Raw genomic sequence first — 18887 nt, 5'->3', positions numbered from 1 at the left:
ATATGCAGATGGGACATAAAACTGACAAATATGCCCTGCATTTTGCCATTCAAAGCTAAGATCTCAAGATATTGGGATATGCTCCTTTGTGTTCATTTACACATTTGCAGTATCTTAACACAATTTCTGTTTTTCTTCTCCACGCTCAGCGTAGAAACATTTTGTTTCAAGATGGAAATAAGTAAACCATTTTTATTGCAACAGTATTAAACAGTGCACTTAGGTGTAGAACAGCAGAACTAAAAATGTAATTACAGAAGAAAATTTTTCCATATTTCAGTTTTCCTCCTAAAATAAAATGTTCACCTGTTTAAACTCTGCTTGGTTCCAGTTAGTTGTCTAAAAGCTTCCCACGGGGCTGTTCTGTAAAGATCACATTAAGTTCAAGTCAGAAAGGCTATTTTCTTGCAATATTTTGTATTGTAATACAAACCTTAATAAAGTTCTATTACTAGATCAGATAATTAGATAACATTTAAAGATAAATGTTAAGTTTAATAATTAAGATCAATAATTAAGATTATAAATAAGATTCAAGGTAGAATTTTGGTGTCATACAGACTGAAGTTTTGATTTCCATAAACAGCTGAGCAAACAATGTAATTATTTACAGCTACTTTGTTTAATCTGAAAAGTAGCATTAAAGACGAAAGCCAGTTCACATAAACAGCAGCCAACTTCCCCTTAATTTTAATAGCAAGTTGATCTGGCCAAAGTTGCTTAGAAAATGAGCATTTTTCCCAGTCTCCTCACATATTAATATAAGAAGATAAGGTGGTTTTAATTTATGTATTATGTGTTTCTTTTTGTTTACTGTTTATTGTATTATCATTCTAATTAGGATAATAGAGAATAATAATTTTTCCCATGTTCTGCTGCTATGTATTGACTTCAACTTCTAGTAATTTCCCAGTGTACTTATCTTCATGATTAACAGGAATAAGCTTGTATTATTAACAGCGTCACACTATTTCTTAATATATATAGGAAATATATTCCCTGTGGAATAGGTAGCACTTCATTTGTAAGATTACAACAAACAGTTGGGACAATGTTTTATCTATGAACTGTCAATGAACTGTTTAATTCTATTAAAATGTAAGTCACTTAGGTTCACTAAATTAACAAAAGCTAAGAAGGCAGAATTTGAAAGTGGTCACATTTTCCCTTAACGAATGACTTTACTAGGGAAATGACAAAAAGCAAGAAATGTTCTGGTCACTTCCTTGATAATCTCCTCTGGTTGCATGCACCTAAAATACCATGTAAACAGAAGAACCTTTCCTTGTGGAATGTAAAGGCACAGCTTAAACAAACATTCCCAGTCACTATATTGAAATTACTAAACTTGTGAGTCAACAGATATGGGGCTTCTGTGAATGGAAACCTGAACTAATTATTAAGAAAATCCTCCCAATGACTTTGAATAGACTTTAAAAAGATTACCCAAGGTTGGAAGTGGTATCCCCATAATCCAAGTCTGCTCTTTTTATATGAGTCAATACTGACTGGGTTTTAAAATTCAAGTCCTACATAAAGTTTAATGCAGATGCTGGTAGTAACCAAGATAATGAAAGGATAATTAAACAGAAGCCAAGGTAGAGGAAAGTAATTTACTGTTAACATTGGAAGTCTATTTAAGAAATACTCTTCATTATTTAGATCTAATTTAGTATTTAGTTTGGATGTAAAGGCATGGATAGTTAAAATTTTTATTTGTAGTTTAACTAATCTATTTTCACTTAACCTTTTTACTTATACTTAGCTAAATTCAAATGTTCATCTGACTTCATCTTTCATGTGCATAAATAAAGGTCATTTAACCTATTTTAATGATTAGCAGTTAATTTTCCTATTGTTCAACATTAGAAAATATCTAGAAAAGCCAAAACAATTACTCTGATTTATAAATTAGTCAAATCCAAAGAAGTTTTATGTCTGCAATAAAATGACAATCTGTAGATGAAGCTTAAAGTTGACATCTATTTTGAAAACAGATTTCCCCCTGAAGACAATGAAGTGCAGAATCATGTTTTACCGACACTGTTCAAACACTCTAGAGTCAGTGCAAATCTCAGGAGATGCTTGTGAAGAATGTGAGTTTAAAAGGAATTTTGCCTCTAAAGCATTAGTGTATACTCAATAAAAAAGTTTGAAAATAAATTTCTTGACTTAAGTATAACACTTCTAAAGATCAGATTTATACTTGTAGCTAGCTATGTGTTCATTTTAGTTAGCAAGTGCTTAGATCAATCGCACATAAAAATTATGAATAAAATAGTAAAGTAGCTGTAAGATTGATAAAATTGGGACATTGAAGTGGTAATTCAGAAAATAAATTATTTTCACATATTTAAGTATTTTATGATTTTTTTAAATTATGTCGATTACTGTCCCTTGAATTTAGAATATTGTATTCACGAAGTGTGTACTTGTTAAAAATGAATGGTTAAATCTCTAGTTGTTAAAGATCATCTAAACTAAATGGTCAAGGACACAAAACTTCCAGATTAAACATGGCCTACATACTGCTCAGTTACAAGCAAAAAGTAAGCTCAAGTACATCATTACTTAAAGTTTTCAAGAGTACAGTAGTGTTTTCTAATAGGATGAGAGCAGTCTAGCAAAAAGATAGCTTTGTTTTCTTTTCCTAATTTTGAATGCTTGACTTGCTGACTTTTATCAGACATTGAGCAGGTTTGTGCCCTTGTACAGAACTTAATGAAAAATTAAAATCATAATTAAATTAGACTTTTGAGAACACATTCCAGCATTTCCAAGGGATTTTTAAAAGTTGCAAGGAATAAAAGGGGAAGAAAAACCCCACCAGTTTGGCAATTAAGTACCATTTTCTGTATGGGAATTATGTAAATTTTTAGCAAAAATGAAATTAAGGGAAGTAGCAACAATACTAAATTTGAAAGCTTAGAAAGTGATATTTTGGAAAGAAATATTTGATTTTTTTGAGTTTTTATTTTTAGCACTGTGAAATCAGGACTACTCAAATCTGAAATAATTTTTGAATTTTTTTCCCTCTAATTTGCCTGTTTTAAACTTTCAAAGATATAGTGTAGTTTTAAAGAACAGTCATATGTATTCAACTAATTATTCCAGCATTAAAACACACATTCGAAGATGTCCGAAGTTTGACATTTTTCAGTATTTTGGAGCCCATCTGAGATTAAATGCTCTGATGATTGCTGACTAAAGTAGAAAAATGACAACATTTTCACTTTTTCAGTTTTTATGTATTTATACAGCAAGCGTGTATAATTTCTGTAAGAAGGATACAAAGTAATGCTGACAACTATTTGTGCAAAAAAATTTTTTTTGCTCCTAGTACACAATGACCAGTTGAGAAATCAGGTACTTTAACAACCCTGATCATGTCAATTAATTCTGATTGCAAAAGAAATAATAAAAGCTTTTGCATTCTACTATAGTTACTTTGCGTTATCGTTGGTAATCTGTATAAATTATCAATATGCTTGTGTTAAAAATGAAATGCTAAAGTTCTTAAAGCAGAAAACACATTCCCTTTCATATGTCTGTTTTTGTGCTGATGGAAAATTCTCTGCTAGCCATTAAGAATACTACTCTTCTTTCGTGTACATATTATATGAAATAACTAAAAAAGGCTGTGTATTCTGTGCATGTTGGGTAATGAAAGCTAGGCAGATGAAGAATATTTCACTACGATTCTCAGGAGGCACGGAAATAGTATTTTGTTGTCTTCTTTTTAACAGATTCTAGTACAGACAGTGCCATTAAAATTTTGACATTTGTTGTTCTTGGTAGTAAAAGTTCTAGCAATAATTGCAGTTTCCCCCTTCCTGGGCACAGGGGAATACTGCAAATGCTATATAGAAGGTTAAATAGCTGTGCTTGTAAATATCAAGATATTACTGGGTCCATGGTTACTTGAAAAAAAGTATGCTTTTTTACTAGATTCTCAAAAGTATTCTTGTGCAGTCTATATGCACATATTCCATTTCTACAGATATATTTGGAGGTTTACTCTTTAATGCCTCTCTCTGACCACAACATTTTAATAAGAATACCTTATTATTCCAAGAATATAGAACAACAGAGATATGCTAGATGTGGTAAAATTATTTTGGTAAATATAAAGAGGTTCTACTGTGACTATGCAGTCTGTAAAGGCACCGTAATTCTATAGTCTTTCCAGCACTGTGGTTATTATGTTAAAAACCATCTCTTCACATGTATGTTTGCTTTCTTCTTACTGTACAGGCAATGAAAAGCAAATAATACTTTATATGTTACCAGAAAAACATTTTTTGAGCTCAATGAATAGGAATTTTTACATGTGCACAAAAACAGACCTTTAAGTTAACATTAAAATAGGTATTCTTGGGTCTTGTTGGTGTTCTTAAGTAGAACTGTGTGATAGATCCACGATTCGATCTACTAAATTGGAAATACAAATTTTTCATATCTTCTATTGTGGAAGTGGCACAATAGCATGCAACAAATTGTTAAATAATGGGGGCGATGTTCCTCTTTGAAATTATAATATCTTGAGTAAAACATCTTGATGTTTTCATTGTGCAAAAAGTTCCAATTTCTTTTTAAAAACTTGTTTTAAAAACTAGTTGTCTGGGAGTTTGGGGAAAGCTGTTTGCCAAAGAATATCAGCTATAACTTTTACAAGGGGTTTCTTGTGGATTTTTTTATTTACTTGTTTTTTGGTTTTGTTTTTTTTTTTTTTTATGGTAGTATATACTTACTGTCCCCTAGATGTATGAACTAGCAGTGTGATTAATGTAGAGGTAGCTGGGCATATACAATTTAGAGCTAGCATAGCATATTTGAATTCCTCTTCACACACAACGTGATCTGTAGGGAAGAAAAAAAAAAAAAAGATATAAATTGTTCTACAAAAATACTTTCCAGTGGACAGAATTATCGCTTCCTTTCCTTGTCTAGGATAAAGGTGAAGATAGGAGCATACAAAATTTGCCTCCAGATCTTCATCTTCTACTTGAACCTGGAGAGCAGCTGTTTATGATTTGACCCATCCATGCTATCTCTCAGATTACATGAGTACAGTTAATTTTGCATCCGGTTCATACTTTCTGTCCTGCAGCTACACGTGGAGAGGATGCGATGGCTCTGTGAATTCCACTTCCACTATCTTGCTGCACTAGCTCTATCAGTAAGCCATGCAGCATAGTCTACTTTGTACCTTTTACACTTCCTGCAGTTTTGCATAAACTAGTATAGAGACATCAAGCATTGTACAGAGATACAATTTTGTGTTCAGGAAATAGCGTACCTAGGATACTGCAATGCAGGAGCGCTGATCACTTAGATAGGCTGTACTGGCTTGTAGACTGGTTATTTGGCAGTGGCTCTGGGATTTTGCACTGCACTTCAGTGTGTGATGTAGATTTGACTAATATCTCCCCCAGGAACTGCTAACAACTGCTGCCTCCTTGCAATCTAGGCAAGTGGGGTGGTTGTTTTTTATTTTCCAGTTTTTTACAACTCTGCATTCTTTTTACCCTAGTCCCTGTCTGGCTTTTGTAATCACAAAATTGTGCTTTATGTCTGCACATTAGTACTTGCTGTGATGGAACAGTACTATACACACACCTATATTTCTCTGTCTTTTAATGGAATTTAGGGGAGAGGAAGCGAGAAGAGCAAGTAACAGAGGCACTACATCTAGTCCTCTGTATTGGCTTATAGTTAGAACTGCCAAATCTTCTGCACATGCTTGCAGTATTGTATGATTTCAACTTAGATGGCTAGTGCTTAAAATTCAGATCACAGTTAAATGCTCTCCAGTGCTGGTGATGGCATGAAAAGGAACTAGAAATTACTCTTTTATGTCATTCACGTATACCTGACAGTATTAAAATAGATATAAGAAAGGATAAGCACGAAACTTACAACTTTAAACTTCTTGTCAGGGTAGAAACTTAAAGCCATAAAGGTTTTCTAAGGTCATGATAGCATTTATTACACACTAAGTAATTTTTTTTTCTTCTGAATTTAATGGCTGATTCAGTCTACATAACTTTCAATGGGAGCAGAATTTGCATCTAATGAGAAAGAATAATACAAGTAGTACAGCTGATGATCAAAATATAAGCCATATGTAAACGGCTGAGTAAAAGTAAGCAAATAACCCCCCCAACTAGATGTGAGCTGTTTATATACCTCTTCTTCTAACTGCACTAATGTATCATTGAAATCCTTAGAACTACCTTACCTCTCTAAGCTACTTTCTGGACTGAATTTATAGAATAGCTATTAGCATGCCACTTACTGAAAACAAAAGTGAAGGCATACTTTGTATGCTGTCTCTATTCCTTTTTTCGAAAGGAAAAATTCATTCTCTCTTTTTCTGAAGATCAAGGCCTATTTAAATGTCATAGGGAAGAAATTAATTTAGTTATATAAAGACACTGTCAAATATAGAAGAAAATGAGATTTTTCTTCCCCTAAATATATTTCAGTTATAGCAATTAAATATTTCCTGCAGAAAATATTTCAGAAAGAAATGTGTTCTTTTAGTTGACCATGTGTCATTCATAAATCTATTTGAATTTTAAACTAGAGATTTTAAGAGAATAAGGCATAGTCTACTGCTTGGACGGAATATCTGCATTCCATTACCATTAGTCAGATGTCAAAGATTTATGAAAGTGAATATTGTGTTCCTGATATGGAAGGAATGAGAATTCTCCATATTTTTGAATCTTTATGGGATTTTGCCAAATAACCTCCTTTTATTTTTTGTTTAGAATGTTGTTGTTATATAGCTAATAGTTTTGAAAATAGGAGCAAGAAAAATATACAGGAAAATTATTTCATCATCTGCTATTACAGATCTTGAACTTGAACCAAATTGTACCTGCTGACCTAAATATATACAAATGACAATTAATAAATCATGGATGGCACAATGCAAATGAAAAGTGTATCTCGTACTTAAATCTTCCATATGTTCTCTACTCTCTAATGTATATGGTGGACTTTTTGGATGGATTTGACATAAAATATCGTGTTAACAGAGAATATAGCACACAGCAAACAGATTGCTATCCTACAATAGTCATCTTAATCTTGTATATGTTAGAGATTCACATTGTGTTGTCAAGTGTTTTTACATCAAGAGCCATGGAGCTGGGAGTCACAGGACTATTTCCACTCCTATTGTAGACTTTGACCTTGTGTGAGCTATTTATGACCTTCATGACTTCTTATGCATCTGTAAAATGGGTATATGAAAATAGTACCCTACCAACCTCAGAAGTGTTTTGAAGCTTTTGAATTCTTCAAGGTACTTTGATAACACCAGGTGTAAGACTCTTCAGCAATCTAATCACCACGACTAGAAATATTGTAGCCTTTTGAAACACGAGGAGAGACACTATGGGTTTCTCCTCTTGGTTGGAGTTAAGTTCTTGTATTAGACACAGATCATGTCAAAAATAACTTGCTCATTTCTCCAATGATTTGACAGATTATAGCTTGCCTGTAATGTTACTGTGTTTTATATTTATGTTCAGGACTCTTACTGTGGAGCTGTGGTGAGGGTTATATAGAAATTTATCTGATGCTTTCTGTTCTAAAGTGAATAGGAAGGAAGCTGGGTGACAGGTTTCCCACTCCTCAGGTCTGGGACATCAAGTAAAGAAGATAAAACCTGTTGAAGATAAGACAGACTCAAAATACTGATTTATGCCTGCAGCATCAGCCATGTGGTAAGAATGTCCTAGACCTGACACAGTTATTCTGAGAAACCTGACTTTTGTCAATTTGATGTTAACAAGATCGCTACCAGGCCAGATAGAGAAAAATACCCATCCATTATCCCTAGACTATTTTTATCTGTAATTGGATAGATTAATCATCAGATGCATTCAATATCCATTTTAGTGAACCTGGACTATGTTCCTTTCAAATAAACTACTGAAGGTTTAATGTCAGACTTCACCAATTTGTGCTAATTCATTGGTGCATTTTGAATAAATAGAGAATGTCAAAATGTATCCCCATTTCCTGGAATTGTGATTATACAGAATTTCTGAATATTCAAGGTAAAGGGGATTAATTTATTTTCAAGCAAATATATAAAAGTTCTAAGTTCAACTCAGCAAATGTGCAACTTATTTCAGTCTCTGAACTGCATAAATATATTGCTCTGCTGTGGAGAATCTTCACTTTATTTCATGTTTGTGCTGAAATGCAAGGCCAGATGCATGCATTAAGGGCACATGTCCTTTTGTAGCCTCGTGTGTTTGAAGGAAAAGCAGAAAGATTAAGAAACCATATGTAACTGCTAGTGAAGGAAAATGCAGTATTAGTGAAAGAAAAACTGGGCATGTTAAGGCATTTGTATAGTGGAAATTACTAAGGAGTAATCAAAGCATTTCAGCTTAAGAGATAAGACAGTTAACAATGGGGATACAGTGTTTCCTTGCCCATCTGATAACTGCCATATTAAAAGTGACTGTATTTATAAAGTGTTCACACCTTGAATTTGCAAAGGAGTTTGCTGGGACAAACACTTATGCCCTGTGCTTTTCAGATTCCACTGAAGAATCATATTCAAGCACAGAGAAATATTTCCACTGTATTAATATAAGCATAAGTTACCATTTTAAACGAAGTAGTTAAACTCCACTGTGAAAAATAACAGGGAAAAGACAGGATGCAAGGGTGAAAAGGCAGGAAATATGCCTTTCTGGCAGGCTATATTACCCTGTACAAAGCCGCTCCATTCTCTTGCTGTGATGACAAGAATAAGTTCTCAAACTCTCATTAAAGACAGGAAGAATGTAAAAGCCTTGTCTACCAGATGGGAATAAATAATAACAATTTCTTGTCCTATATGCTCTTTCTGAACCCTAAGGCAGAAAATCTCCAGGATGCTGTTCTACAGGAAAATGCAGTCAGGGCCTAAATTTCAGGAGTCTCATGCAATCTAGGAGTGGTCAAACTAATATAAGCTGCTGAGAAACTGGGCTTCTAGTGTTTTATAAATTCTCAATGCAGTTAAAAGTTAAACTTTTGTTAGGACTTTCCAGAACTCTTTAGTTGCGTTCAGAAACTAAATTCAGAAACTTTCTCTTTGACAGTTATGGTCTCTAAACCTGTGTGTAAAGAAAGGGAAAAAAGAAGAAATCCTATTACTGAATATTTCAGGTTGATAAAAAAGCAGAAGTAGTTTTGGGAAACCTCCAGAAGGAAGGAGTCATTTTTTAAAGGAATATCAAATTTAAAAGAAGCTTTTGCATTAGGGCAATAATAAAGCAGTCCTGAAACATAATAGGAAAATCACTTAGAAAAATGTCCCACATGAATATGACAAATTTAATTCGCAAACACTCTGGATAGGACTATAGTCTGCAGCTCCTCACTGGGGATGTATTTCAGAATGTGAAGAGTTGGATGAGATTAATGACCAAAGCAGAGTCCTCCTAGGAAAATGTATGCAAACAAATGTTGCTCTCATGACTCTGTCAGTAGCCTAACCATTTGTAGTAGGTAAGCATCCAGTGGTGATGTTTATCCCACATTCATAACCTTACTGAATTTACAGCTGCATTAAAAATTTCCTGTGCTTTATATGAGTAAGAGTAATTTAATCTTGAAGGAGCGCTTGTAGTTCTCTGCTTTTACTGTTGTGCAGAGAGAGTGTGTGGGAGCAGATGCAGTGATCCCTATGATCCATGTGAAATTCTTTTGGGATATGAGGTGCTACATAAATATTTAGACTTTCAATACAGTACTACTATAAGTAATATTAGAGGCGGCTAATGAGGCACAGAATACAAAGTCTCCTCAGGCCCTTGAAGAACTACAGAACATAAATGAAGGCAGTAAGATACCAGATTGGTTAAGGCTCAGTTGAAGGAAATATTACAAAAAGAGAGTGGGGTTTGTTGTTGTTTTTTCTTTTTAAAAAAGAAATGGTCAGAATTCTCAATCTGAGACTTAGAACAGATATGAAAAATTACCTCTGTTTTGCAAGTCTAGTTATATATAAGCTCCTACAGAGACAAGCCATTAAGAAGAATGAAACTCTCTTAAAAATACAATTAGGAGCAACAAATTAACACAGCTACCGATAAAGAAAAGTGGCCATGGCTAGGGAGAAGAGATTATGTTTGTGCTGTGTGGTTTTAAGGGGGAGATGAAAAAGCACCATCATTCTTGTCACAGCATGAGTCTTATTCCCTGCTGTGCCATCTTACAGTTTGAGATTACACTTTTATAACTTCAGAACTGCTATAGATGCTCTTTTCCTTCTTTCCAACCTAGTGGTAAATCCAGTAGCTTCTAAAATTACAGCTTTAACTGTTGCTCTGGAATTGTTCTGCACTGGAATTTACTTTTTCATCACATTCTGGGATGATGGAGGAGACTAATATTTTCCCATAGAGGTTTTTTTTTTTTTATTTTGTATGAATCAGCAATCTTTTCTTCCTTAGAATATCCTTCAAGAAAATTGAATTTTCAAAATTAAAGTTGAAAAGGAAAGCTTTGCTTCTATTTCATAGACACATTTTTCCAAAGATAGGAAAAATGGGTTCATTATAAAAGTATTTTCATGTTTTTGCACATAAGCATATATATGTCTGTATGTACATATATACGTATGTGCTTATATATAGGCAGAGAGAGACCTATCTACATAGTGCAGAGAAACAGTTTGTCAAATTAAAGCTGGTAATGTCTTCTTGTAAGAGAGGATTTGTTTGGATTTCTTAACATCATTTTGCATTTTATGTCATAGTTTCTAAAAACACATTTTACTGAATATAGAATTAAATTACAAATATCTTTCAAAAATATTTGAAAGTAATTAAAATAATGTTTTTCATACCCCTTACAAAAAAATAGTCCAGTTGGAAGATTTTTCTTTCAATTGTTTGTTGGATAAAATTAGGCCTTCTCTGAGCAGATCTCATATACCCCTTAGTAGCAGTATGTTTTAGTAGACAGAAATGATTTAAAGACACGGATATAGCAAGCTGGAAACCTGCCTGGATCTATAATTAAGGAGTAACAATGTGTTATATATCAAATAATTCTACTCTGTAGCATAAAAGAGTAATAATCCTTAAAAGTTCCTGTAAATAAGACTTTAATGTGAAACATGACATTTTACTATTGATAGGATATATATACCCCGTGTTATTTTACAATACTGCTCTCTTAATCCACTACTTCTTAATTTGCTTCTAAGCAGTAAATATGCTTAGGGAATCTCACTTTGCTTGTATGTTTATGAAACAAACTGCCAAATACTAACCAGTGTTTCAAATGGCTGAAATCTTACACTTACCTGCAAACTTGATGTGGAATTTATTCTCAGGTTTCAGTATTTGGACATACAAAGGACAATTTGGAGCAAAGTCTTTAACTGCCCACGCTCTTAAAATGGTTTGATGATCCTAAAATAAAAAGTATGAGGTGATGAAAATGAAATATAAATAACCATGTTATATTAAGAAAAGAACCTCTTACCAGAGTGAGTCCATTGAAGAAAACTCATTTTAACACTATATAACACCAGCTAGTGTGGATGTTTACATACATGTTAAGTAAGTAATATTACATATTATGTATATATTTAAATACGTAAACATATATACTGCAGACACAGATAAGGCTGAGCTACTTTCAGTGCTCACAAAGTCTCTCAGGCCTCTGCTTTCAGGCAGGCTTCAAACAGGAGGAGAATCACCAGCAGTGGATGATTTTAGACAGGGATTACTCCAGAGAACTCAACCCATATGAGCCTACAGGATCAGACGGGCGCAGAGAGAGCACGCCAATGTCCTTCTACAGTTGCTTTTTTACCTCTGAAAGGCTGTGGAGACTGGGGGAGGACTCCAACATCTGCAGAAAAATTAATAGTTTCACCCATCTTCAAACAAAAGGATGATCTGGGGAGCTATGCCTCTGGGCACATGAATGCTGCATCTCAGACAGTATTTTCATTTCCGTGCTCAGACCTGGAAACGTTCAGTCTGGATGAATGGAAAACTATATGGGTAGAATGCTGGTTAGATGACTAGAGTCTTAGGGCAGTGGTAAATGGCACGTACTCTACCCAGAGACCTGGGGCAAGTGCAGTGTCACATCGGGAACCGCACTGGAACCTGTTCTGTTAAACATTTTTATCCATGACTTGGAGGAGGTGAAAGAGTGCACAGTCAGCAGGTCTGCAGATGATACCAAACTGGAGGGAACAGGCAAAACATTTGCAGGCAGGACTGCCTTTCAGACAGACAGGAGGAATGGGCTGACAAGAACCTCATGAAATTCAATAAAGGCACAAGCACAGTCCTGTCTCGGGGACTGAGTAACAACCTGCATTGGCACAGGCTGGGGGCTGACTGGCTGGGCAGCAGCTCTGCTGGAAAAGACCTGGGAGTCCTGGCAGCGTGCCCTGGCAGCAGAGGAGGCTGACAGCATCCTGGGCTGTTCTAACAGGAGCATAGAGAGTAGCTGGAAGGCAGTGATTATCCCCTTCTACTCAGCACATTAAACTGAATCTAGACACTGCATCCAGTTTGCAGGCCCTCAATACAGGAAAGACATGTATAAGCTGGAATGAGTTCAGCAGAGGGCCACCAAGATGGTCAGGGGCAGCAGCAGATGCCCTGTGATGAGAGGCTGAGGGAATGGAGCTTATTCAGTCTACAGAAGAGGTGGCTCCAGGGGCACCTAACAGCAGCCCGCAGTACCTACAGGGCAGTTATTGAGCAGATGGAGCCAGGCTCTGCACAGTGGTGCATGGCTGGAAGACAAGAAACAATAGATGTAAGTTGAAAAGAGACATTCAGGCTGAATATAATGAGAAACCTTTCCCCCATGAAGACAGTCAAGCAGTGGAACAGGTTCTGCAGGAACGCTGTGCTGTCTTCGCCCTTGGACACTTTCCACGCCAATGTAGATAAAGCCCTGAGCAACATGGTTTGTGTTCATAACTGACCCCTGTCAGACTAGGGACCTTCTAAGCTTCCTTCCAACCTTCATTATCCTATGATCCTAGTACAATATATTCTATTTGTTGGATTGCAGAATAGAGGGTTTATTTCCAGAAATATACTAATGAGGTATTTTGTCCCTCTCCTATCTTTCTACAAGCATTGGAGATTCTAGAATTTGGAAGGGGTGGCATTTGGATGTGGAAGAATTGTGTGAAAACTTAGATGGTAGTGATAAGCCATATCTAATTAATCAAGAATTATGTATTAGATATGTCCTTCCAAAGACACTCAGAATTTAAATAATATTAAACAAGGACATCAGGAATTAAGAGCTTAAAGTTGTGGATAATTCTAAAAAATATCAGTTCATTTAAAAACAGACCTACATTTTTGTGCAACTAAAACAATTGCGTAACTGACGTCAGAATTTAGCCAGCTACTGACCGAAGGATTCCAAGACATTTCCCCGTCTGTTAGTTTTTGTACTTGTTACCACATGTCAGGAGTGAGTTAACTGCAGGATGAATACTGCTATCCCATGAAAGTAAAGTATGTGATAATACATTCACATATTTAATCCATTAAATATGGCTTATTTCAGTGTATCATCCATCAGTTTTTATTTATTTCAGAACTAAAAAGGAACATTTGAGAGCCACATGAGGAAGCAATACTTGGGTTGAAATGCCTTGCCTAGTCATGAAACTGGTGGTATTAAAAGATAAAATATAAAGAATGATTCATTATGTTTGCAGCATCAGCAATAAGAAAAGCTTTCAGACTCATGAACACAAGGGAAAATCTCTGCCTGGAACAGAGCATAATTGACATTTTCAAACCATAATATTTTAATGTCAATTGAGATGTTAGCAAGTACTTTTTCTACGCGAAATACTAGAATGAAGTCATAAGAGGAAGACCTTTTGAGGATAGTAAAATACATGATTTCAAATTTTTCTTATTAACAGTTTCATAGATGGATGAATCTTCATTCAGGAGATTTCAGAACTTGAATGTACCCTGGTTTGCTTGCATGCAGTCACTTTTTCTTTTTCTATAGCACATGGTGACTTATTCTCCCTACGGTGGTGGTTGGGGGTTTTTTTGTATTTAGGGTTTTTTGCTGTTTTGTCTTAAGGGAATGAAATGCCAACACACCTTAGAAGTAGCAAATGGCTGGGTAATGGTATAGATGATCTTCATACAGATATACTACAGGAGGAGTAAGAGGTTTGGGAGTGGATTTCGGACAGATTTGAAAAACCTGTGTTGTTGAAAGCGTTACCTAATCTTTTTATGCAAAAGGTGTCAGGGAAACACATTCAGAGTCACTTGCAGTGATGGTGTGGCTTCATTGCACAGGGTTTGACATTACCAGTTTCTTCTCTTCCTTTCCATAGCAGTCATTCAAAGACCACGCTGGCGTGCAAAAGTGGTGAGAAAAGGCTGTTTCCTGTATGCCGCATGCATAGAAATATCGCTTATTTTCAATGACATTTCATTCTTATTACATAAATGACCTAAGATTAAATTTACTGTGATAAACCAAAACTGTACCAGTAAATACAATTTTGGTTGTACATTTCAGACTAAGTTTACTCTTCCTCTTTTATTCTCAATGTTGGATATTTTCTTTGACTTTATTTTTAAATTACTGTGTCTAAAAAGCCTGGTTTTATCAGAAGGTGCAAGAATTCTTAAAAATAAGAATGAAGAAGGCTTCTTAAAATTATTCAAATGGCACCATTTTACTAAAAAAAAACCCAAACAAACCTAGACCCATAGAAGTGAGTGTTGTAAAACTAAAAGTATGAATCTCAACATAAAATATTTTTAGATAATTGTATAGGAAAGGGAAAGACTCCTTAAAATTAAAATCTCATGATGATTATTTGGCACATTTACAGTTTTAACACTGCAAAATATGTATTGCTTTCAATTTGCTAGCTCTTTTTTGAAGTAGCAGTCTACAAATATGTAATATATACAAAAGGGATACTTAAATGCCCTATATAGCTTCATAAGATCAAGTCAGTGTGTATGTACTCTGAATATAATAACCTTCCATTATTGTTTCATTTTCTCTCTTTTCACTTGGTATATACATGTGTTTGTGTACAAAAGCTGGTTATTTGGATTTCCATGTTTTTTTTGCTCAGTTACTCCCCCAGATTCCACTCTGGAGAAGCACTCCCGGGGAGAGAAATGAAAAGACAGGTAGACACTAAGTGATTTCTTAGATTCAGTCTCTTCATATAGTAATGGTGGCTCTCTGTTTTACATATGTAGCAATTTCTATACTACATTGCAGTGATTTTAAAAATGTTCACATTTCTCCCAAGTAAAAAGGAGATATATATGTACATATTATAAACAGAGATAAGTGAAACAAAATTATGCTTCTATTCACATTATAAAATATAATCTTCTTCAGGAGATGAGGGGAAAAAATATTCTCTTCTGTGTGCTTTCCACATGATGAATTGCAGTCAGTGATCAAAAATTACCACTGATACCAACGGTGATTAATACAGAGGTGATATTTAAGTTCATGTATCAAAAGCTGTAAGTTTTGAAGTGGGTGTGACAGGAATTTAAATCATCAAAGCTCAAAGCAAGATCTTGGTTTAACATATATTTTAAAATAGTTCTGTTAATTTAACTTTTTTCTTGCCACGCATGACTTGATAAATTAGTTATATCTCTTATGCAATGCATCCGTCTTGTGATGCTATTAAGGCAGTGTAACTTATTACCAGTATAGTAATTTTACACAATTTGATTAACAGAAGGGGGAAAAAAAAAAAGTGCAAACTTGAGATCTGACATCTCTGAATTTTCAGAAAGCATCAGAACAAAGCTGTCAGCAGTAGAAGTGGTCTTTCATATATTTATATAGCTTATTACTGAGTTATTTATAGGATAATTCAAAAGAGACTTCTCTTCCTACACCTCCTTGACTTAGAACAGCAGATGCGCTGTTTTCAGACACCTTAGTTTTGTGGAGCATTTGATGTAGCCAGCCCACTGAAGTCACTAGCTAACCTCATGGTGTGGCACAGACTACTTTTGTATACCCACCAATCAAAAAAAAAAAAAAAGTCCTCCAGACTTACATTCAATTGGAACTCTCTTTAAGAGTTGCATCATCCAGAAGTGAAACAGATGTCTGTCCTGCTTGCTATAGCAGATGAGCAGCCTACATCTTGGTCTGAGATGTCAAAATAGCATTTCATAGAATAAAATTTGGCAGAGCTTTGTCTTGCCAGAGAAAAGAAAGTTTCTGGTAGGAGACTTTGGAAAAGTGACAAATTCTTGGTCTGACTGTTGAAGTTCCTGCTCCTCCAAGTGAAAAAGGAAGCAACTGACATTTTTTATGAAGTAACTGCATGTCACCTGTTATTGTACTTTTCTTCTGAGCTGTAGTTGAGATCTATGGATCAAGAGCAACACAGACTTTGGCACTAAAACTCATTAACTAATGAAATAGCAAGCAATGAACAGCCAGTGCTATTCATGGCAAATGCATATATCCTCTGCTGAGGCATGTAGCTGGGGAGATAAAAGCCCTCATGGACTTTGAAAAATCACATGAGTAACAACAGCTGTTCTGGTTGGGAACATCCTCAATGCATCTATTAACTTTCATTTTGACAGCTGCCAGACAAAGGAGAGGATCCAAGGCACTCCTAACAGTTTATCAGCTTCTCAAGCACAGCAGGGTGAAAAATCAGTTGTAGTTATAAAGACTGATACTGGGATGAACACTGAACTTCCTTCAGCCCTGTGACAAACTGTAACCTTATATACTACGTTACTGAAGTTCTTAGTAGTGACTAGAGCTGGAACAGTGTAGGAAATTAAATCCATTTCATTTCAGAGCTCTAGAGGGCAGTAAAATAAAACAAAATAAAATAAAAAAAGATGACAGTTGTCCTATGTTCTACTTGCAGTATAAATAATTGCATTCCCTGTGAAAAGGAAATCTGAACAACAACAAAAACAGAGAGAAAAGTGGCATCTTGTTTAAAAACTTCAGATGATATTGACTCTCAGAGTTTCGCTGCCACAGTTGAGATACTGTGCTATTTTTTTATGGCTCCCCAGCCAGTCACCCAGTGGGGCATTCTGTCTCAGAGGAAGGTAACAGGATTGTGTCTTTGGTAAGACTTGCCTGTTTGTATGCTCCATATACAATGATAAATTAGATTTGATAATAGTCTGTACCGATATGTGCCAGATACCATTTTGGTACCATTTTGGTATTTCTTGGGGCACACTGTCCCTGAAGGCAGAAAGGTTGCCTGGAGAGAGTTGTAGCTGGCCATGACTCTGAAAACAAAACCAGATAGTGCTGGCCAGAATGGATGGACGCTCCATGAGGTCCACACAGATTTCACTGTCTACCCTGTAGGAGTGTTCAGCAAAGTTGAAAATTGTCTGTTCTTTGTATAAATTCTGGAGAGGTTGTGAGCAGAGGTGAACAGCTTACCTCTAGGTGAATCCTGCACTGGTGCAGGTGTCCTCAAAGCTGCACAAACCTACCAAGTGCAATGTAAATTGCATACTCTGGTTGTACTGGATTTCTCATTTTGAACCATTTCACAACTGTCAAGTATATTTTGTGAAATGAGATGTTGTAGGTGATTTATTCTGAACTTCATGGCTAATTTAGGCAAGGCAGTTTGTCTTTTTGATATTTTTCAGTCTCACAGAAGTTACCAGTATTTTTTGAGGTATTTGCAAGAACTGTTGCTTTTTCTTACTCTTAAATACCCTAGCATCTCTGTCGCTTCCAAACAGTATATGCTTGCCTTACTTGCCTACTCCAGAATTACTTGCTGCCAATTCAGTGGCTTTTGCTAGTGTGTTTTCAGGAGTCTAGTGCTGATTAATCAAATTCACAGCTGTTAGTTCAGTAAGTTTGAATATTACAGTAGGAGCACAGATTTATTTCTCAGGGAGCTCAGTGGCTTTCTGCAAGTGATGGGTCCAGCACAGGGTCTTTAGCTTTGAATAAAATATTTTTTTACAGCATACTGATAGTCTACAAAAAAATACATTCTTTTTGATAAAATTTGCTTGTGGGGGCTCATTTGCCTAGCAAGAAAATAATCCTTTCTTCTTGCTAGCTGCAGCTTATGTTGCTTTTTTTGTTCTTCCTTCTCTGATAAGCCACATGTGTAGGTATGTAAACAACTAAGTTTTGATGGCAGATGAAGTAATTGCAGCAAGTGATAGGGAATATATCAAGAAATATTACATATATAATGCAAAGCCCTCATTTCCCATGTTACACTGTATGTATTTTTAACATTCAGAAAAATAATTGCTATTTCTTATAATGTAGCAGCAAACCAGTATTTTTAAATTGAGGTAGCTTACAACTTTATTACCAAATTATAAACACTATTTTGATCTTGTTAGGCAATTTGTAAGCATCTTAATTTAACCCAGTGAATATTCAGACTTATTCTAATCTTCCTTTGGAGTTCAAGATCGACCTGAATAGAGTCAAGGGTGCGATAATTTAGCATGCAGCTCATGGTGAAAAATTTAAAGTTGTGTTCATAAACACTTCCTCAGGGGAATTTTTTTTCCTGGATATTTGTGATCAGCAGGTAATTTCATTAGTTTGAAGAGTTCTAGTTCACATTAAAGTAATTTTATTCTTTTATCACAGATACGCTGAGTAGAGGCTTGTATTAACAGTCTTCCTTTGTGGACAGTAACTTACCTGACTACAAATAATTAGTAGCACTGGCAAAACCATAGTAACTTAGTTGAAGAATCTTGCCGTTTTTCACATTTAAAGTTGGCCAATATGAAAGATTGTCAAATACTCTCAGATATATAAATTATTTGGTATTAGTCACAAATTAATTTTTAAAGTTTAATTCAATC

At 35.2% G+C, this 18887-nt stretch overlaps 1 protein-coding gene across 1 annotated transcript in view; it reads right to left on the bottom strand.

Annotated features, from left to right (window-relative positions):
* Positions 1-18887, bottom strand: part of KCNT2 (potassium channel, subfamily T, member 2) — a 154793-nt gene that overhangs the window by 41298 nt on the left and 94608 nt on the right. The window contains exons 13-14 of the mRNA XM_009892872.1: positions 11330-11438; positions 4752-4860 (exon numbers count right to left, since the gene is read on the bottom strand). Of these exons, the coding sequence (XP_009891174.1) occupies positions 4752-4860; positions 11330-11438 (218 nt within the window). The remainder of the gene's footprint in view (positions 1-4751; positions 4861-11329; positions 11439-18887) is intronic.

This window comes from Charadrius vociferus, unplaced genomic scaffold (assembly GCF_000708025.1).
Source record: "Charadrius vociferus isolate BGI_N301 unplaced genomic scaffold, ASM70802v2 scaffold39, whole genome shotgun sequence".
NCBI classification, from domain to species: domain Eukaryota; kingdom Metazoa; phylum Chordata; class Aves; order Charadriiformes; family Charadriidae; genus Charadrius; species Charadrius vociferus.
This window is presented reverse-complemented; position numbering and strand designations above follow the sequence as displayed.